Source organism: Crocodylus porosus, unplaced genomic scaffold, assembly GCF_001723895.1.
Source record: "Crocodylus porosus isolate Cpor-Errol unplaced genomic scaffold, CroPor_comp1, whole genome shotgun sequence".
In the NCBI taxonomy this organism is placed as follows: Eukaryota; Metazoa; Chordata; order Crocodylia; family Crocodylidae; genus Crocodylus; species Crocodylus porosus.
In genome coordinates, this window is record NW_017728950.1 from 58,037,560 (window position 1) to 58,060,018 (window position 22,459).

At 42.8% G+C, this 22,459-nt stretch overlaps 1 protein-coding gene across 4 annotated transcripts in view; it reads right to left on the reverse strand.

The window, feature by feature from the left end:
* Positions 1-884: 884 nt before the first annotated feature.
* Positions 885-22,459, reverse strand: part of LOC109323679 — a 27,937-nt gene continuing 6,362 nt past the window's right edge. The window contains exons 1-7 of one of the 4 annotated variants that reach the window (XM_019555366.1): positions 21,787-21,796; positions 19,804-19,998; positions 15,607-15,729; positions 13,061-13,099; positions 12,097-12,215; positions 10,727-10,798; positions 885-3,358 (exon numbers count right to left, since the gene is read on the reverse strand). In XM_019555366.1, coding sequence (XP_019410911.1) covers positions 3,134-3,358; positions 10,727-10,798; positions 12,097-12,215; positions 13,061-13,099; positions 15,607-15,729; positions 19,804-19,945 — 720 coding nt within the window. In that variant the 5' untranslated portion in view covers positions 19,946-19,998; positions 21,787-21,796 and the 3' untranslated portion in view covers positions 885-3,133. Of the gene's footprint in view, positions 3,359-10,726; positions 10,799-12,096; positions 12,216-13,060; positions 13,100-15,606; positions 15,730-19,803; positions 19,999-21,786; positions 21,797-22,459 lie in introns of those variants that run through there. The other 3 variants (XM_019555368.1, XM_019555365.1, XM_019555367.1) reach the window with 3 other exon arrangements.

Consider the following 22,459-nt stretch of genomic DNA (forward strand, 5'->3'; position numbering starts at 1 on the left):
AAGTCCTGGACTATATATCCTGATAAAGGAAACAAAACTAAGTTAGTGTGCCATAAAAATACATGCATCATCCATGCTTACACTGTAGTCTTAAAGTGTGCATATAAATGTACCTAAAATCAGTAGTCAACCTAGAACACTTCTTCCATTAAAATACATAAAAAAAAGCACCTTCACTTCTCTTTAGGGAAGCCAGACTCCTTCATGGAATAGCTATCTTCACAGAATGAATAGCTTTTATCATTCTTCATTATATCTTATATTCATAGTGGAGAAAAGTCCATTTCATTTTTCATACAAAGTTATCTGGTTGTGGAAGTTTGAACATTACTGGCCTCTTCCACTTAAAACGAAAAGTGCATCTAACAGGCTACAAGAGCTGCTGAGTCTTCTCATTTGCCTAATCTAAAGAGTATTTGTGCATAATAGATCCCTTAAGTAAAACTGGGAGTGTCCTGGATATATATATTTTTAAAGTTTTAACATATTTGCTCTTGAATTTTTTTATTTCCAGCAGCAGTCAAATTTAGGTCACAGTTCAGTGAAGCGCTTACCCACATGAAATTTGAGCATGGGTTCAAGTCCCAGTGTGTGTTTATTCTTACATAATTGGGGTCAACTCACTTCTTATGTAACTTGGTGTTGTATAACTTGGTTTGAGAAACTTCTTTCTTTTTTTCCTTTTTTGTTTCATCATGCTCTTGGTTATAAGCCATACTCTGTAAGATTGAAATGGCAGAATATTTACATTGGCTCTATTCTGTCAAGAAAGGGTACTGTAAGCTTGGCCAAAATACTATGCAGAAGTTTCTTGTCTCTACTTATGTCAAATTATTTTAAAACACATAGCAAACAGCAATCAGCATGTCTTATAAGATTCACAATGTAGTAAGAATATGTGTTTATTTGAATTAGATTAAAAGCTTTATATTAGATGTTTACAAGGAAAGCATGCAAAGTAAATATTATAATATATTCTTATTTTCAAAAAAGATCTATAATAGTCACAAAAATTCATATTACACTTGTGGTGCCATGCACTACACTTCTTAAATGCATTTTAAGGTTTCATATTATCAAAAGTGTCTACTAACTTGAGATCATCCAGTCAGATTTTCATTTGCTTTTCTTCAACCTGTCTGAATATCAAACCTTTTGTCTCTGTGGTTGTACATGCAGAATTACTGAGTGGTTTTGAAAATGTTGGATTATAGTTCTACAAGAATAAATTAGATCAGAATGTTATTCACTTGTTTTTTATGAACTTGTATTTCAAAGTCAGTCTTAATAGACTTGGCAAGTTACCCTTTGTTTTCTGGAATTTTAATAAATGAAGCTATAATAACTAAATTCAATATCTAAAACTTAACACAAACTACCAATGCTGGTTTCCATATTTAAATCCTTTAACATGGATATATGTGATATATTTAAAAAGACTTGACTGTTAGATATTTTAAGACTACAGAATATAAGGCTGTTCATGCAAACAATACAATTTCAAGCTACCTACAGTCTTTACACATGACATTATGCTCCAAGCTTTAACTATGGCCCAGAACCAAATCCCACTGAGGACCAGATTTTGAGGAGGCTCTTTTAATTGACTTTAGTGGACCGTGTAGGATGTTCACCCATTTAACCACTGGAGGGAGCATTCTGTATATAACTGAGCATCACACTGCTAGTATTAATCAGTGGCAGAACAGACTCTAAAATGACAGACAATGCAAAGTATATGTTTGAAAGCAATACTCCCATATTCAAACAGAATTGGAACCTTTATTTATTCTCTTTCCTATTCCCTCAAAATCATGAAACATTATTGAGCCATCATTTAGTTTAATTCACTGCCAGGCAATATAGTAGATACTCATGTGTGTCAGTTAGTTATTCACACTATTTGAAGAATACAACAGAGACTAGCTTAGCAGTCGTGATCTACTTGGTCACGGAGGAAAACCAAATTCCATTTTTGAGGCTGAAGACTCACACAACTTTGTTGTTTTGTCTGCATTAGAGAATTACAAGTGTTGTGGAGCCTGTGGACTGTATGTAAAGCCTAAATTCACTGGTGCTCTGCATTCTTGTGAAATCATTTATGCCAGGGAAAAATAATTTTAAATGCTGCTAAATAAAATAATTGTTTTACACACATTTTACGGCAAGGTAAATGAGTAAGTGCAGGGCAGTGCCAGAATCGTACCCACCATACACAGATGCAGTACTTTATATTTTTGGTTTGTTCCTTTGCCTGCTTGGAACATCATGAGCCATGTGAAAAGCAGCGACTTAACTTCATTGTGCTTGCAGATGCTGTTGCAGAAGGGCCATACTTCCCATTACACCTGCTGCCAGCCTACCATAAGGAGCTTGAGTTTATTATATTTAGTGATTTTGAATATTTTGTTTTTGTTAGGTTACTGTTTTGTGTTTCTCCTTATAACTGAACCAAAGGTTTCCTCCTCTTTTGTGCTTCCCTGCAAGATCCAGAGATAAGAGCATGGGAACATGTCCTCTTGTGACACTCTATCAGTCTGACATCTCTGTCTCCCCTATCAAATACAGTATGATTCCCAATGAATATATCTGGATTTTAGGCAGGGCTGCAAAGATAAAAGGGCACTGAAGTTGCATACAAAAGGAAATAGATTAATTTGGGAGTAAAGGAGAAAGGCTAGGTTTGCTGCATAGCCTTGATCTAACAGCCCTCTTCCTTTGTTCTTTTCAGAGCTCCAAATGCTTGCATAAACCCTCCCTAATGTTGGTTTTTGTGGGTATAAGGTGTACATGCTAGTAAATATTTTTTCTTTGGGTTAAATTAGTTTGTGTAAGGGTTCCATATTACAAAATATGAAATGAATTCTAATTAACCTTTACATATAATTTTTCTCTCTTCCTCCCCCCATTTTTCAGATGTCTGATCTTGTATTCTTCCCTTTCCAGCCCAGCTCCTTTAAAATACAATCCTCAGACAACAATATACCAAGCAATTGTTTACCTACACAGCTAACCACTTCTCCAGTCAGTACTCAAATGAGGCACTGTGCTTATTTAATACCAAAATCAAGCTTGAATAAAACAAGAATGTAGAAAAAGTTATACAAGCTAAGGATATAAATCCTACATGGACTTAACATTGTTTAGTCCTATTTGCCTTCTCATTCTCCACATATTCAACCTTGAAATGAAAGTCTTTCCCCGCATCTGCTTCTGTCTCTTCAAATTTGCAGACATCAATTGAGTCCTTATTTACATGAAGAAAGTAATTTTTATCCTGATAACACTGGAATTTAACTGAATTTCCTGGGTTCATATGCATGATGAAAAGCTGGTTTTCTTGACTCATTTCTGTTAGCTAAGAAAGACACAAAGAAATGCATGTACAGCATGGATTACTAAAAAATCATGCCTGCAATGAAAAAGGTAAGGGGAGATGTTGCTCACACATGAAATGCATTATTTGCCCTTTTGAAGTCAGAATTCTTGTGTCAATCTGGAGGCTGAATCTCTGGGATGGTCTGCCCACCTTCTGTGATTTTTTTTTTCCCTGATGAGTACTCAAAGAACTGGAGTTGCTTAGACCATCCACTTGACTCCGATTTCTGTCTTAAAGGGCAGGGTACAATTTTCATCTGAGCCATGCCTTTTCTCAAGACATTTTCTGTTTTTCATCTTACCCCTTTTTTGCCATCTCTTCTTCTTTTGCTTCCAGTTGCTAATTTCAGACCAGAGTTCCTGGAGAGGGTAGGCACTATCCAACCCACCACCACCTGCCTCAAGGAAGGTACCTTCTTGGGTGCAGTCTGTATACAGCATGCCTATTCCACCATTAACGCTTCGGATACCATGGAAGAAGGGAGGAGTACAACAAAAAGCAGCATCGTGACAGATATGAATCTTCTTCCTGGCATACTATATTGCAAAAGAATGTTGCAGACTGATTTCAGCGGGTCCCCTCTGGCATACTCTCTCTACTAGGGCTCTGTGAGCCTTCAGACAGAGCTGTGGATCCAGAGAAGCTTTGGACTCTTCGGGGTCCAAAGCAGCACATCCGGGTCGAAGTGCTGCCTCGTTTGGCTTCGCCAAGCAGTTTGGAGCCACCTCGGAGATCCGGCCATAGGGTATAATGGGGAAACAATAAAATATCTACAACTTAGTTGTTTTTTGTCCAATTTGGATGAAAGTTTCAAGGGTGGTAGACTCTACAGAGAAAATGAAGCCTACCAAATTTCAAGAAGATCGATGCAGGGGTTTGGGGTGGAACCATACCCCAAATTCTTGAAAGCAAAACACATGTCATGTCTAGGCTTTACAACACGGTGGGGTGAAAACTGCAGGGATGGTAGCCCTTACTGACGCCACAAAGCCTGCAAAGTTTCAAGAAGATCAGTGCATGGGGTTTAGGGGGAACTGTACCCCAAATTCTTGAAAGCCAAACTCCTGCCATGGCTGTGTGTTACACCATGGGACGGGGGTCAAAACTGCACGGTGGTAGCTCTTACTGAGGCCACAAAGCCTGCCACATTTCAAGAAGATCGGTGCAGGGGTTTGGGGGGACCTGCCCCTCAAGCTGTGGACAAGCAAAACTCATGCCATGGATGCTTGTGGGACTGTCTCTGTTGGGGCGGGGAGAGGAGACACTGCTGCAGGCCTGGCTGCTAAGCTGCTGTGTTACCAGTTACCAATCAATCAATCATGATTCACTCAGGGACCAGGGACTCAGGGACTAGCTCAATACACAGGACCTAGCTACTGCATAACAACTTAACCAGCATCAATTAGCACCTACAAAACCAGGCTAAGGAGAGGGAAGAGTCAATACAGATAATCAACCACCCCAAGACAGACACAGTCTTGGCACAAGTTTTGCTAGTCAGCAGGTAGGGGTGCAGGGCCCCAGAGCCCCCCTGCATCGATCTCCTCCACAGCTGGCAGGCACCACAGCAGGGGCCCCCATCCCTGCAGCTGTCACCCCACTGTGCCTTAACACACAGACTGTCACCCATGGCACCAGGTTTGCTTGTCCGCAGCTTGGGGGGCAGTTCCCCCCAAATCCCTGCACTGATCTCCTTGAAACATGGCAGGCTTTGTGGCCTCAGTAAGAGCTACCAGCCCTGCAGTTTTGACCCCCCTGTGTTGTAACACACAGCTATGACATGAGTTTGGCTTTCATGAATTTGGGGTACAGTTTCCCCCAAACCCCTGCACTGATCTTCTTGAAACTTGGCAGGCTTCATGCTCTCAGCAGAGGCTACAATCCCTGCATATTTCATCCAAACTGGACAAAAAACAACAAAGTTCTAGATACTTCATTGATTCCCCATTATACCCTATGGCCAGATCTCCGAAGCGGCTCCAAAGCCAAATCAAGACAGAAACCCAGTCTGGAGCTCCGGATCAGATCGTGGCCATCCGAAGTGGCCGGATCTGAAGCCGGATCAGATCACTGCCAACTCGCACAGGCCTACTCTCTACACCTGTAAAACTATCTTCTTTAACCTTCTCCCACTTCCTAAGTGACTGGAGCCTCTACATCATTGAAACTGGCAGCCTATACCTTACATTCCACAGGGAACCAAAGACCCTTGTTCAACCCTACACTAGCTCCTACACTAGATCATTCTGAACTATTTTTTCCTTGCTTGCACCAATAGAAAACCAAATTAAGTATTGAAAAAAAAATCAAGGCTTAATCAGTCTTAGAAGGGAAATGCTTATTTACTCAGTACTTGTTGGGCTTTACTTCTCACTCTGGTCCCAGTTCAGGGAGGCTTTCTTCAGAAAAGCCAAGGAGACTGTTTTCCAGGATCATATTGATTGTGTTAGTGCAGGGTTTAAGATGAGCAGTCCTCAAGTCCCCCACTTAGATGCAAGGAAAAGGGGGTTTCTCATTAACAGGGACCCCGGTTTTCCATTTCCCATGGAAAAACAGCGTTAACTGCGGATTTTGCCTTTTACCAGAGACAAACATGGATTTCTCCTTTTACCAGAGAAACCCACAAATTTTGCCATTTTTGCAATGAGCTCCCTGCAAGCTGGCAGTTCCAGCCTGCAAGGAGCTGGGAGGGAGTGGGAGGAAGGCAGAAAGACAGGGGGTGCCTTGTGTATGGATATGCACATGGCTGGAAGCAGCCTGAAGAGCAGCTACAGCAGGTAAGTGCAGGGGGAGAGGGGGATTGAGGCCCCTGTACGGAGGGAGCTGGGCAGGGCTGGGGTTGCTACCCAGTCTGTTAGGGCTTGGGCCCCTAGCAGGGAGCAGGACAGGGCCATGGATGGCTTGTCTGGGAGAGGGAGCGGGCCAGTTCCCTGCTGCTGCATGCACTTCTCGGGGTCAGCTGAGACCTGCACCCCCCCAGCAGGGGTAGGGCTCGCATCAGCCAGGAATCCCCGCAAGGCCCTGCTGTTCCCAGCCGTACCGGATCGCACCTGCTGGCTCCAGAGGTCCCACTGGAGGGAAGCTGGGTGGCAGCTCAATCCCGCAGTCTGAGCCTGCCCCAGGTACAGATCTGGGGGGCATGGGTCTCCCCCCACCCCCCAGGAGTGTGCACAGCAGCTGGGAACCATCCCTCCCCCTCCCCCAGACAAGCCACCTGTGGCCCTGCCCTGCCCTGTTCCCACTAGGGCCCTGAAATCACACATTGCAGCCCAGGCCCAAAGCCCCACCCACCTGGGAAGCAGCTTCAGCCTGCACCTTTCCTGGGTACAGATCTGGGGCGCACCAGTTCCTCCCTGCCTCCTGGGAGTTTGTGCAGTAGTGGGGAGCCGCCCTGCTCGAGCCTGCAGCAAGGGGAGAGCAAGGGCAGAGGCCTGTGGACCCAGGTCCATATCCCTGGCACCTAGGGGCCCTCTCTGGCAGAACTGGGGGAGCAGGGGACTTTAATTTTAAACCACAGATTTTGGGGTTTTTAGCAGAGAATTTGTATTTTTTTTTTATCAAGGAAAAATCAGGATCCCTGCTTATTAATCAGTACCACCCACAACATGCAGTAACAATAGATCTACTCAGCACTTGTAGATAAGCCTTTGCAACACGAGGCAGGCTTGTCACGGAATTATTATTTGATTTACTAGCAACCTTTTACACACACATGCACACCCTAACTGAGCTGTTTCCTCTTTTTAAATCCTCCCTCCAGTCCTGGTTCCTACTGCAAGTGTAGCAGGGTGGGGCCCATTAAGCCTCCTTTCACCCCTTCCTGGACACTAAGGTGTGTATAGCTAAACAAAGCTTCCATTGTTGAATAGAAAGTCTTTTCAGGAACCCACTTAAAATGGAGAAAGTGAAAGATGAAATGGACTTCCTGTCCCAAGTTCCTTTAAAGCAGATTTGATTTTGAATGGCTATGTGACAGAAAAATAAATCTCTTAGCACAAAAACTTTATGGGATTAATGTAGATAAAAAAGGCACAACGTTGAGGCTATCCTAAAAATACATGCCTCTCTTATTTACTTAAATGGCTAGTTATATCTGATGATAGTGTTATTACTGCTAAGGGTCAGGTAAACAATTTGGTTACCCTCTCCAAAGAAAAGTTACCATTTCAAAAGTCTTTTGGAGGAACATGTTGATTTCCAGGGCTTCTTTCATCTTAATCAATTTTCAGATGTGCACATGGCAAAATATAAAAAAGACACTAAACTTCCCATGCTCTGCATTTTTCTTCATATATGGTGATTTCCCTTGATAATGATACTTGCTTTTCTTTCAGCTTTCTCATTTGTTTGACTATAGCCAGAAAGATAATTTTCAATGAGTTCTTAAGGACCCAGTGCAGTCTACAAAACCAATTCAGTCTTCGGGCACCAGGCAATGTTTGATGATGCTCTGGAAGAAGCTATAAAGGATTTAGCAGGTCTTAAAATTTTTAAGTTTCCACCAGAAGCAAAAGAAAAGAGACCTGAATATTGGTATTTCAATATTATGGCAAAAGATGCAAAAATCAAGAGCTAGGCAGGTTTAGATTCTTTGGAAATTTCTTATCAGCCACAAATGCAAGATACTTCCCATCTTTCTTCCAGACATCTGAATGCAAAATAATAAAGTGTCCCTGGTACAACATAGGGCTTCCTTATGAGGAACAGGTTTAATTTATTTTTACCAACTTGGGCTAGAACCAGAATAAGCCAGTGGGCACTAGAAGTCAGTCAAGATGGGCACTTTCCTTTTATCCTGTCTTCCTTTATAATTTTTTTGCCACATGCTGCTACTTGTTGCATAAGAGTAGATCCATATCAGGATTGGCAAGGACTTTTATGGGTCTAAACATTTGTACTACTAACATCCATGATCATGTGTTGCAAAACCTCACAGATGCCTATTTCCACATTTTTTAAGGTTTACTTTAGGATAAAAGCATTTATAAGATGTAACTCTTTGTACTGGACTAGCTACAGCACACACAGTTGGAATTCCTAATCATAGTAGTGATAAAACTGAAGGAGGGAATGTTATTTACATTGATAGCAAGCAGTTAAGACTTCCCTTTTAACAATATGCAAGTTTGCACACCAAGTTAAACCTTATAGCAAGAGTTTTCTTGTTATTTATTAAAGGAACTTCCTCATTCTTGAGTGCCCCTGTGCCCTGTAGGTCATTTTCAGTTCAGGAAATTCTTAGTTTCTCCCAATGACAATTTTTACTAGATCAGCCTTCTCGGTTGGCAAATATAGTTTCCGTTAGCCTAGGCTAGTGGTTCTCAGCCTTTTTAGACTCAAGGCAAACCTCATTAGACTCAAGGTACCCCTCCATAGTTCTGGTGAATTGAGCTGAACCCCATTTAAAAAACAAATTTATTTATGGCACTGTGTACCTCATTGTAGAGGGGCCAGGCAATAGGGGTGGCCAGTCAGGGAAGAGCTTGGTTCTGAGCTTATCTGCTTATCTCCTCACACCTCAGCATCCTTCAAAGGATTTCACAGCAACCCATGGTGCCCAAGTGCCCTTGTTGAGAGTCACTGGCCTAGATCCTACACCTTTGCCTGTGGGTCTGATTGGTTCCAGCTCAGAAACTCTGTTTATTGCAGCTTTTTTAACATTACATAGCTCCAGACTTCTTTCCACATTAAATCATTAGCAAAAAACCATGAAGGTCACTCTCGCATATCTCATTTTGGTTTACTAGCTTGATGGATCTATAAACCCACAGACGCTCCCAGACACTTTGAGGGGTTCAGCTTCTCCTTTTCTGGATTTCAATTATCAATAATGACAGGTGAACTGAGAGGTGAAACTCTCCGTTCCATAAATCATTACAGACTTGGAGCCATCAAGATGGCAATCCATACTGCCTTCTATGAAAAATTTAATGGAGGGCATCCTTGGAGAATGAGACAATAAAGGCTTCAGCAATTTATATTGTCCATGAAATATAAAGAGTCTTCTCTTTATATAGAGCCAAGTAATCCTAGCAGGAAGCGATTACATGAGCAGCAGGGATCTAGGTTTTCTGTTTTCCATGGAAAAATGGGGGGAAAGTGGATTTTCCTTTTTACCCAAGAAAAATACAGAATTTTCATTTTAACAGAGAAACACATGGCTTTTAATCTTTTGCAAAAAGCTCTACAGGCTGGCAGAGTTCCAGCCTGCAAGAGGCTGGGGGGAGAAGGAGGAGGGCAGTCAGGCAGTAGGTAGCATGCATATGGCCACCAGGCAGCCTGGAAAGCAGGTAAGTGTGGTGTAGGGGGAGGAATTGAGGCCCCCATATGGAGGGTAAGAGGGAGGGAGTTGGGCAGGGCAGAGCAGGCCTTTGAGAATGGGATATTTTCTTCCCTGTAAATTGGTATTCTCACAGGAGGCCTTCTCTCTTTTCCTACTGAAAATACAGAAGACAAAAGGACTTTCATCTTTGTAAAGAAGGCCTCTGGTAGCTCAAGAGTCTGGGACCACCCAGTTTCAGTCCCTTGGATGTCCTGCAGGGAAACCTCTCCCTGTCTTCCAACAGCTTCTACTCTAAGCCTAAGTATTTCGAGTCTGGATACTTTTACAAAAAGACCAATTCACAAGTAGCACAACTTGATTTGTCTGTATTGTCAAAAAAACAATATAACCTGTGAAAAGCAGATGACCCCTTGCTGAACAGATGATCTAATGCTGAACTTAAAGATAGTCTTTTGCTGACCTCTCCCTAAGCTTAAAAAACCCTTTTGCTGACACTAAGCAAAACCATGAATCTTTTGCTGACAAGGCTAACCACAGAACGAGTTCCAAGTAGCTTAAAGTTGTCCTGTGTGTCTTGCAACTTTGTAACAGCAGACAGAAGAGCTTGAATGCACGAGCAGCTATGTAACAGTTATGTATAAATATCAAGTTGTAAACTCAGGTCGGGGGGCTTTTTGTCTTTAGGCATTGAGCACCCCTCTGCAGAGCAATAAATCATCTTGCCGGCACTCCCTTGTTCTCTGCCTAATTGATTGCGGCTAGGAATGAGCCCAAAGACGGGATGTGGCCAATGCTTCTCAGTTTATGAGCACACCCTTTGGTGTATCGGTGCTACACAGTAGCTGGCCAATTTCCTCAACAGTATTCTGTTTCACAGAATAAAATGTTAAAAAAAAATCAACAAGATTAGGAGTAAATATGGTTGTTTAAGAGTGTGTTCTATCATTGGGATGTAATCACCAGGGTTCTTCACTATACCCCTTGTACAGGATGTGCCACCCCCCAGCCTCCCCTGTGCCCATACACTCACAAACACACAGAGTTTAATTAGATTGACCATGTACCTGTTGGAGGTCTGGATACTCCTCATTGCTGCACACTGCCATGCTGAGTCCTATGGGTTGTGAATTCAAGACCTGTGATGCCAACCACTTGAATTGGTTAATTTCTCTTTAGCATTTGATCTATTTTAACCACTGATTTTTCTAATGATGGCTGGCTAAATTCTAAACAAAATTATCTCATTACCTTTTGTGGTTAATATGAATGATTTTTTTTTTAATGACTGGTCTAAATCCTGAAATATATTTAGGTGCCTGAAAGATATTTAGGAGCTATAGGCCTAAACACCTCTTCAGACCTGGGCCCTTGTAACCACCAGTTCTATAAAATGAACTAAGTGGGGACCAGTTACCAAAGGAAATACTTCAGGCTATTTAAAATACAATTTCAGATTGCAGTGTGTATGACTCATGTCATATTTTAACAGTATCTTCAAATCATATTACAGATACAGGGCTGCTACCTCAGTCCAAATGAAACAAAGAAATCTTGTTAGAGTAAAATAATTACTCCTATCTTGCAGAAAGAAAAAGTGGGCTCCTGAACTTTCCAGGCCGTCACAGAATGTGTTTTATGTTCATTGTAAACTGGAACCATTTTTAAAACAGTGTCAGGAAATTGCTGTGCTATAACCTGTTTCATCAAAACAGTTTGTTTCATATGTAAGATTGTTAGAGCTCAAAATTCAAATCATTCATGGATTACATAGTATGTCATGGAGTAAGCAATTTATGACAACTTAATGGCTGAAACAGATCAATGTTTTAAGTTGTTGTCCTTTGAGGGAGGAGGAAATACTGATTGGGATAATATAGTTAATGTAATACAATTTGTAGAGTGCCCTTCACAAGTTGCATTCTACAGAAAGTTAATTGTCAATGAAAGAGAGAAAAGTGTTTTAAGGATGGAATCTGAGGAATTAACTCTATTTACCTGCCCCAGTGGTTCTCAACCCTTTCTGGACTTGAGGCACCTCTAATTGGATTTGAGACATCCCTCCATAACTTTTGTGAATTCATGGGGCACACAATTTCAAAAACTAATAGATATATTGTAGTGCTTACCTTCTTGCAGAGAGGCTGGGAAGTGGGGATGGAGAATTCTGCAGGAAAGGGGAAGCCTGAGCCTGTGCTTATCTGCTTAATTTAGCTGCTTATCTCCTCACACTTCATGGCACCCTCCAAAGGATTTGAGAGCACACCAGTGTGCCCAGGCACCTTGGTTAAGAATCACTGACCTACCCTATTAAATGTGCTCAAGTTTAAAACATACACAGAGTCTTGGGAAAACTGAAAGGGATAGAGAGGAAAGGTAATTTTGAGTAGGGTATGAGAGAGAACATTGGAAGGTGTAATAAATGTATACTCCTTACCTTCAGATCTAGTTGTTTCTCATTCTCGCTCAGTAGGAGAAAATGATTACATTTTGATCTCTGAGTCATGGTCACCAAATCATTACAATGCTTTTTAGCTCCATTTTCATGTATCGTATCTAAAGTATAAATTTCTAATTTAATGCATGTTTGGTGAATTAAAATGTAACTAGAAAATATTTTTCCAAAGAGGCAATATTCAGTTTTCATTGTATATTATTTATAAAAATAGAAATTAACTTCCTTTATAATATGCTTTAAAATCTGCATAAAAAGCACTATAGATATTATTTAAATCCACCGACTAAAAGTGAATGAAATGCGTAGCAGTAAGTTCTGTCAGTTATGTTTGTGGGGTAGTTTGATTTACTTCATAAAATTATATTAGTTCCTAAACAGTAGGAAAATATAGGAGAACAGCTGAGGATTAATAGTACACTATTTGGCCTCACCAGTGCCAAATATAGGAGGAGAATAGTTTTCCTTGATTTGCATGCAACACTTCTGTTAATATAGCCTTGTATACTGTTGACCTTTTTTGCCAAAAGGGCACATTGTTGGCTCATATTCAGCTTATGGTCCACTGTGAACCCCAAGTACTTTTCTTCAGTACTTTAGCCAAGTCAGCCCTTCTCCAGTGCATTTATGCATGTGATTGTTCTCTTCCAAGCATAAGACTTTGCATTTGCCCTTGTTGAATTTCATCCAATTGATTTTGGACAATAGCTCCAATTTATCCAGAATCCTGTGCTACCTTCCACTTTACCCAACTTGGTGCGATCAGCATATTTGCCAAGTGTATGCTCACTGCTTTCATTGGGCTTCATAAAAAAGCTAAGGTAAATGGACAGACAAGTATCATTCAGATTAGCAGTACCTTCTTGTAACAATACTAATTTTCTCTCTTGCCCTCAACAATCCTTTTCAAAACCCTATAATTTTAGTCTCTGGGCTCTGGTCTTACCTTGTTCAGTGCTTGTAAATATGTCTAACCATGCGATATCTAAAACATAACAGAGTAATATATTTTGTAGTTAGTTTTTAGTTGGCAGAATCTGAGTACCTATTGTAAAATATTTAAAAGTATTCTTCAGCAGTGTAATATTTAGTTTTCAAGTACTATATTTCATGGTGTGTAGGTTGATATGGTGTATAGGTCGACCCCTGGCTTTCCTATTTGAATGGTAACGATTTTCATAGGCATGGTGTGCAAGTCAGGGCCGGGCTCAGCTGGTTTGGCCCCATTCTCTGTGAGTGGCACTGCTGGCGCTGCTCATAGGGGATAGGGCCATGCCAGCCAAGTACCAAGGCTGTCCCCATCTCCTGCATCCCAAGCAGAGTGCTGACCTCAGCCCTGTCCCCATCCCCTGTGAGCAGAGCCAAGCCCAGTGCTGCTTGGTGCTGCTTGTAGGGGACGAGGATGTGTACAGGGCTGAGTTTAGCAGTGCTCAGCTAGCATGGCCCCATTCCCTGCAGAGGATGAGGCCGCTCCAGCCACGTGTCACTGAGCCCTGTCTCATTCCCATGCCTGTCCCCATCCTTATCCCCTGCGAGTGGTGCGGGGCTCACAGGGGATGGGGCTGTGCTAGCTGAGTGTCAAACCTGGCCCTATCTGCTGCGAGCGGTGCTGCCAAACACTGAGCCCAGCACCGCTCACAGGGGATGGGGATGGGCTCGGCGCTCAGCTGGTGCAGCCTCATCCCCTGCAAGTAGTGCTGGTGTGGCCCAGGCAGTGTTGCTCACAGGGGATGGGGCCGTGCAAGCTAAGCCCAGCCCCAGCCCTAGCCCCAATTTTTTGATACAACACAGTATATAAGTCAAGTTTGATTTTTAAGACACAAAAATTGGGTTTCAAAACCCAACTTATACACCATGAAATATGGTATATCAGTTGTCATACCAATAGGAATAAGACTTAATTTTCTTCTAAGCATTTACTGTTGCTATGAATTTCTATACCTACAATTATAATTGTGTACCACACAGCCCATTATCTGTATTCAAAATCTGACAACTATCTTCAATGTCTTTTATGACATAAATCCATGAAGAGATGGATTAGTAGGGCAGAGTGAGTGTTTAATTCAGTGGTTCTCAACCTTTTTGTGATTTGAGTGGCACCCAATTAAAAAAAACTAGTTTATATTACAGTGCTTACTTCCTTGCAGAGGGCCCAGGCAGGGGCAGGTTGGGGACTGGCTAGGCAGAGAAGTCTGAGGGCTCAAACAAACATTCAGCTTCTCCTGGGACAGCTGCTGCTCTCCCAGGATAAACCACAAGTGTAAAGATGTTCAGACTTTTTCCCCCAAAGTAAAAATGGCTGGTCCAGGAAAAAAAACAACAGTTAGGGTTAAATCACTTCCAAAAGAGTTTCTTCCGGATAGCAAGTATCTGTATGTGCTGGGGCTTCTTTCAGAAGAGAAAATAGTCCTCCAGCATCCTCCCTCTTCCAAGGAAACAGTGTGTTGCTGGACTCAGCTCCTTGAGCACGGAGCAGCACATACCCCCTTTACAATCCCTATATTATGCTGCAGGGAAACATAGGGTAACCATGGGCAGCCTGAACTAGCCAATCAGGGCTGGCCTATGCTGTGCTGCCATCTGACACCAGACAGTCTAAGGAAGCATGAAGAGCATGCTGAGATATGTGCACTGGACCAGATCCCCCCTCTGCTTCTCTCTCCCCCCCCCCCACCGGCTGCACAGTGTCAGCACTGCAAGCTTTCTATTCTTTGGGGCCTCAGTATTCAAATATCTGTATGCATGACTCTGGGGAAGTTCTTCTACTAGAAGAAAAAACCTGGAGAATTCTCCCAGATTATGAGCCTGTGCTTATCTCCTCACACCTTGAGGTATCCTTCAAAGGATCTCACAGCACCCTGGTTTAAAATCACTGCTTTACAAATAAAGTTAAATCACACTTGGAGTGGGGAAGTGTTAAATGCCCTTAAGGTATCTGTCCAGTCTCCACTTGAAGACTTCCAAAGTTGGGAACTACCCCACTTCCTTGGGAAGTCCGTTCTAGATTGTAGTCACCCTTACCATAAAGAAACTCTTCCTTACATTCAACCCCAAACCATCCTCTAACAGTTTATTACCACTGCTCCTTGTCCTCCCCTGGGGTGCCCTAGTGAACTGTTTCTCTCCCCTTACACACTTATAGATGGCCACCAAATCCCCCCTCGGTCTTCTCTTCCTCAGGTTGAACAATCTCAGCTCCCTTTGTCTTTCCTCAGTATGTTTATCCTCGAGGTCCTTAATCATTCTTGTGACCCTTGTCTGGACCCTTTCAAAATTCTCCACGTCTTTTATGTGCAGTGCCCAGAACTGGACACAGTACTCCAGCTGGGGTTTCACCAGCACCGAGTAGATAGAAAGTATCACTTGCTTAGCCCTGCTTGCGATGCATCGGCTGATGCATCCCAGTATACTATTAGCTTTGTTGACCACAGCATCGCACTGGCAGCTCACATTCATCCTGTGATCTGGATGTAAAAAGTAAAATTGTACCTTCATCAGATGCTGTATCCTTGACTGATATTTCACGATGGCCATGCTCATCTAAGTCAAAATGCACGGTTTTTGAATCCTCTGTCTGTATGTAACATTTCTTTCTTTCACGAAGTTTATATGCTGATCATAAATGAATGTTTAATTAATTTTAGTACACATGGGAAAACTGAATGATTAGTTAATAACAAACAGAATGCATTCCTACGGGACTCTCTTGCTTGTAATCATTGTGCTTGTTACAAAAGGACTAGAGATGTCTTAAGATAAAAATGCAGGCACCATGACAAAAGATATGTGGAGGGGGCCTGGATGTATACACCTTGGAGTTTGACTGTGTTTTGCTTTTCTGATGAGAAAAAACAAACTGCCAGTAAATTTTGGTCATGAGCGTAAGACAGACAAATGGGTATTGGCTACTCATTCTGTCCATGCATCCTATCACAATGCAGTTCAACTAAGCATGTAGCAGCTACTTAGGCATTATAAATTATCGGGTGTGTTTCTAGTGCTGCAAATTTTCAGAGAAAATTACAGCAATAGAAATCCTAGCCAGAAGCAGGCATGCAGGTGTTCCAGCCTGCAGTTGTCCCCTCTCCCCTGTAGGCAAACTGGGGCTGAGCTCAGGGAAATGGCCCCCCTCCACACCATGCCTTCTGAAAACCAGGGTCACCCAGGGAGAAGTTGAGAATCAGGGATGCTCCCTGCACCTTACCAGGTACAAGGGAAGCTGCTGCTCAGCTCCTCCTGGTATCCAGGAGTCAAGCATAGCATACAGGTGCAAGAAACTCATACAGGCAAGATCTTCCTCATCAGAAGTGTAACATCTTTCATGTAGATCCATCAGGTTTCCTCTGCACAAAACTGCATGAATGCTCACAATGTCAAGGGGAGAGCAGCATTTATTTCTCCCACTAGAAATGTAATGCCAGTCTACATTCTCAGTATAGCTTTGATTCAGACTGTGAGCCCAATTATCAGACTGCCAACAGGATGGCTAGTACAGATTAAACACAAATCCAAACTGCATTTCTGTTGTACTCTTTTTGTACAGCAGAAGTCGTTACCCCAAGCATACACCATTGTCAATCTTTTAATTTGCTAATTAATGCCCTTCATAATTACAACGTTATTACATGCCTTTATCTAGCTTTGGTTGTGTTGCCCTCCACATTTTCTTTACCTACTCTCTCAGTCCATACTGATTCTATCCATCTTGGGATATTCTTGAACAGATTTCAGATATGCTGATGCACGCTATTCTTCCACAGGCTAGGGACAGACATTCAAAAAGCTTGAGTCTGAATCAATTCAATCTTTGCAGGTTAGTCTAACCTGGCTAGGCTAAATCAGTTTTGTACCCAGACAGACATCCCAGAAATGTAGGCACATGCTTGCAGTGGCTCAAGCTAGAAGCCAGGGGACGTGAGAGCAGCCCTCCCATTCCTGCACAGGGCTAAGCTGAGGGGGACATGGCCAGGCCCCAGCAGGACAGTGTGATTAGGGAGGGTTGGTCCCTTGATAATAGAGCATTTATCAGCTCTGTAACCAGCATTTAACACCCTATCAGAAAACAAAGCCTTGCTCATTACAAGCTCTTCTTAAACAGCTTCTTCCAAAGGAAGGAATTCAGGGACATTACCAGCTGAGCTGTTGATTACCTCCAAAAAGCCCTAAGCGGGCACTGTCCTATCTGTCTTACACAGCATCAGCTAGCATACCACACGCTGGCTAAAGTCCATGCTGTGGAAGAGAGCAGGAAGAGATCTCTGCTTAAGCAGTGAGTGGGGAGAAAATGGAGAGCACAGGGAAGCCAGCATACTCTGCTGTGCCTGCAAGTCTCTGCCGGAGCTCCAGCCAGGGAGCAAAGTGGAGGGGTGAGCTCTTCTGTGGAGCAGAGAGCCCCAACCAGACCAGAGAGCATGCTGGGATGCTGGGGGTGTTTGGTTTAGCTTAAACCACCAAAGAATCCGGGACAGACATTGCATAAACCAGTTTGAGCCAAATCAGCTAAGTCTGATACTACATTCAACCAGGTTTATCTCAAACCAGGTTCAGCCATTTTCAAACTGGCTTATGTACACTGAACAGCTGTTCTGTTACAGGTTTAAACTACATATTACACAGTTTAAGTGATTATAAGCTAATGTCTGCCCCTAGCCTAAAACTATAGCCTTTTAACTCCTACTACTCCGGTCTGCTTGTGGCCTACAGTTATTAGGAACTAAACCTCATCTGACAATGTATGACAGTATAGGATGTAATTCAAGGTATAATGTCAACTGATGTCATCTGGTGGGGAGGAGAGCTAAAAGCCCTCAGGATTTGATAGATGGCAGAAATGAAGCAGACTGATTGAGTTTGGGGAGATTTGAGCCAGAAAAAAAATTAGGAGTTAAGCAGCAGAGCTGAGCGTGGAGTGAAATGGTGTTAGTTGATGAATGAGAACATAGGCTAATCAGTTTAGGCATGTGTGGGGAGCAATGGTAATGTGAATGGTAAATAAAGAGCTAAGTTGTATAGGAAGAGGTTTGGAATTAGAGAAAACACCAAGAGGAGAATAAATAGTGTTTTCTTTCATCCAGCTTCATTGTGAAAAAAGTGTTCCAGTTTTGCAGTCTAAAAGGGGAAGGGTAACATAGCAAAGAAAGCATCGCCTTTTCTGTCTGTTTCCCCAGCAATTTCTCTTATCTCAACAGAAAAATACTCTCCTTTAAAACCTTTGAGTACAGAGTCCCAACTTTGCATTCTGAAAACAAAACCAGATCTGTGGGACAGGGGTATGAGGCAGAGTGCTTCACTGGTGTAACTAGAATGGGGTGAGAGGGCACCTCTTCCATGAGCTGACTACAAGGGGGTGGAGGGAACTTTTGCTGCAGCAGGGAAGGCTCTGTGGTGCCCCTGCCCACCAGAGAAACTGTGCAGCTCCACCAACAGGGTTGGCATAAGGATTTTTGTTGTCCTAGGCAAATTAAATTTTGCCACCCTCCCTTTTCATTCTAGGAGGAGCATTTGTTCTGGGAGGCAGTGTCAGGCCAAGCCTGGTTGAGCACCTGCCTGCCCAAAACATCTTTTTTGCCGCTCCCGACAACTTGCTGCCCTAGGTGAGCACCTGTGCTGCTTGTAGGATTACACCAGCCCTGCGTAGCAAGCAGCATATTGGGTAAGCAGAGGGCAAGTAGAATGGTACTCTCCTCCCCCACGAGGGAAACCCTGTACTACCTCTGCCCAGCACTGTACTCAGCAGTGTATCTGGGGGCAGTGGAGGGGGGCGGGGGCAAATGGAGTAAACAGAATGGTACTTTCCCTTTTTGGGGAGACTTTGCCAGAGCAGGCACAGCCCTGCTCCCAATATGTATGTATGGGGTAGGGGAAGCAAACAGGGCACCAGGATCTGCTCTAAGGAAGCATGGCCATGGGAGAGTTGGGACTCCTGATGCTGAGCAGTGGCAGCAGCAGCAGCCCGGAGAGCTAAGATTTCCCTTGCCCTCACCCATGTTGCTGTACCCCACTGTGGTTGGCATATCCATGTCAATGCCCCCTCCCCCCACCAGCTATTCCTCGAGCTCCCTATACTTTTGGATGTCTCCTTATAGCTCCAACAACTCTAAACACCAGCTACCACTAATCAAAGACTTCAGATTTTCTTAGCTAAGTGCACTAGAGAAACATTACAATCAAGAAAGCCAAGTTCAAAGAGAAAGCCAAGTATAACAAACACAGTTGGCAAGATACGAGACTCGATTATCTTCAGCCTGAACCTGCAGTAATACCATAGGTCAGAGAGTTTCAAGCATGCAAAAACTTCACTTTACTTCATTCCCCTCCTCATGTTTTCTTCACATCAGTGACTAGAGGTGCCTGTACCTTTGCTCTGGAATGGGGGTCAGAGGATTTTCCAGCATTGAAGCACATGATAAAAATGCAAAGAAAAACAGAAGGAGGGAGCAGAGAAAGGAAAAGAGAAACTGTACATGAGAGAATCTATGCATATTCTAGCTGACCTGTGTCTCTTCCTGGTCCTACTGAAGTAAAGTATTTTGTAAGCAAAAGTGGTGCGTCAAATCTATACTTCACTTTCAAAACTATGCCTTTGTCACTGTCTACTCTCCCAGTGAGAGAGAGAGCTGCTGAGACTCCAGTGCCAAGTTCAGAGTACCCTTCAGTTGAAGTAAAAAAGTTTACTGTCATATTTACCTGGTGATTTATTCCGATATGTACATGTTTCGCTCTGCGTTTGTTGATGGAATTTAATTCTAGCTTTTATTTTTTCTTTCTTTTTCCTAGGTCTTTTCTGGCTCTTCTCATAAGGCACTTGAAATCCTGAGCGCAATATCATTGTTCAAGAGGCTGCAAGATGCTGGTCGCCTGTCTTACCACTCTTTTCCAATCCTGAATATAAGTTACAGTCTGTCACATTTCACAGTAGAAACATGTTTTCTTATACAAAATATAATACACTGATTTCTCAAGTTACTAGCAATCAGGGATGGATGTAGGGCGGGCAGGCTTGAGTCTTATTCCATCCAAACTTTAAAATCAACTGCCTGGGAGGGGGAAGCAGTATTTCTATTCAGGTAGTGCTGAGAGTCAACTGATTTCATAGCTTATTATCGTCATCTCCCCAACTCCTGTTAATCTCTTTCCACTCCATACATGTTAATGATCCTCTATCCTTTTTTAATGATCTTGATGTTTCACTATTCAAACCATTTTTTCTGCTGTTTTGCTGTCTTCTCTTATTTTACAGCCCTGCAGTCTGTTTTTAGCTCTCGCTAAAACCTTTAGGCAGGGACAGATTATGACACGGTGGGACCCTAAGCTAGGGGTTCCCAACCTTTCTTTGCTGCAACCTGCCAAACTGCAGATGGAAGTGGCCATGGCCCAGGAAACTGCAGACCACCGCACGGAGCCCTGTGGCCAGCATTTCCAGCTGGAATACAGGTAAAGATACCTCCAGCCCCTGGGCTGCAGGAGGGATGAGCCCAAACCTCAACCGCGGCTGCCATGGGCTCTGCAGGAGGAGTCACAGACTCTCCACCTGGGGGTTAGCTTAGAGGCCCCTCATAATGTGAGGCCCTAAGCTGCAGCTTTCTTAGCTTGTGCCTAAATCCAGCACTGCCTTCAGGTGTGATAATAGTAACTCAAATGACTGATGATAAAGTATTGGAGACACTCAAGGAGGCTAGATTTTGCTTTATGAACCTGAACAGATATACCTTTAAACTGTAATGGCTACAGGACTAATGAAACACTGTCCTTCGTGTATTTTTTCCTCTGGATTTTTAAATTATTTTTATTTTAATACATACACAAAATATTATAAAATCCCAAGTCTGTCCATCTGTAACACTTTATTTGTGCTCCGATTGGCTGACAGAAACAGCCAGAGTACTCCAAGCATGGGGGAGTGCCTCCATGACTCTGAAGCCACACGGAGGACCGGACAGAGGGCGGGGGAGCTGCTGGCCTCGGCTCCCCCACCCTGCTCCCTGCACGCGGCCCCGAGGACCAGGCAGGGGGTGCGGGAGCAGAAGCCAGCAGAGCTGGCCACTGTTCCCCCATCCCCCTCCCTGGAAGAGGCAGAACAGCGGCAGCATGGGGCATTAGGTAGCAGCACTACATCCCAGCTCCCCTCTCCCTGTCATTCTTGATGGGCAATTGGCTAGTATGTGTACTCACTCAAATTGGTGCACATTCCAACAGTTATATTTCATTTTGCTTTGATCTTAAACTAAACAATATATTGTGCTAGCCTCCTATCATATTAGTAAAACTTCTAGTTTCTCTTTAACCAGAGAAGAAAGTGTTGTGTTATGTGACAATATGACATCTGTAAACCATCAGCACACCCCTATCCAAAAATCATTGATGCTAACAATCCAAATACAAGCATCCAATAGTGTGTTGAATTTCGTTTCTAAGTTACTTTCTTGAGTGGCAAAGAGGGCAAGTTTTTCCATTGTGTTAACTTAGTTGGGTTAACTTACCCTAGTTGAAAGCTCATATTAAGTTGCAGGTTACCATAACTGAAGCCATATTAACTGGTTGTATTTTAGCCTAAACTCTCCCCATACTAATACCTAGGCAGTTAGCCTGTCTTTACATGTCATCTTGTGTCTTGGAGCTTTTCAGTCATGTGAAGCTATCTTTACTGACTGGCCTGACTGCAAAGTACACCTTTTTGTCCTTCAAGAAGGGGCCTTTGAGAACTGATGAAAGAATTAATCATTTGCAACATCACCACATTACATGCAATCATATGAACTACAACATAATATTCTACAGGCAACTATTAGGAACGCTTAATGTTCCACTTTATTGAGAACATCGTATATGAGTTTAAACTTGTATGGGATAAAATGTTATTATTTAATAAGATTCAGAGGATTTTGTTTGACATACACAGCAGTAATAGTTATGCTTTCATACCATGTGACCCTATAAGTATCAGCATGCAAACTTTAGGAATGTTTGACTCAGAAGTATCATTGTGAGAAATTTAACCCATTTTCTACTATCAACATTCATTCATTTTCGAAGTATTAATCTCTGCTAGGCAATTTGCCTCATGCATTTGCTTTAAATATATGCATTACATTTGTCTCCTCAATCTTGTTAACATGTGCTTAGGGCCATTTTTATAAAATTTCATAGACATTAGGGCTGGAAGGGACCTCGGGAGATCATTGAGTCCAGCCCCCTGCCCAAAGGGCAGGAAGTCAGGTGGGGTCATAGGATCCCAGCAAGATAAGCATCCAATACTTGAAGGTGTTCAATGTAGGTGCTTGAACCACCTCCGCTGGCAGACTGTTCCAGACCTTGGGGGCTCAGACAGTAAAGAAATTCTTCC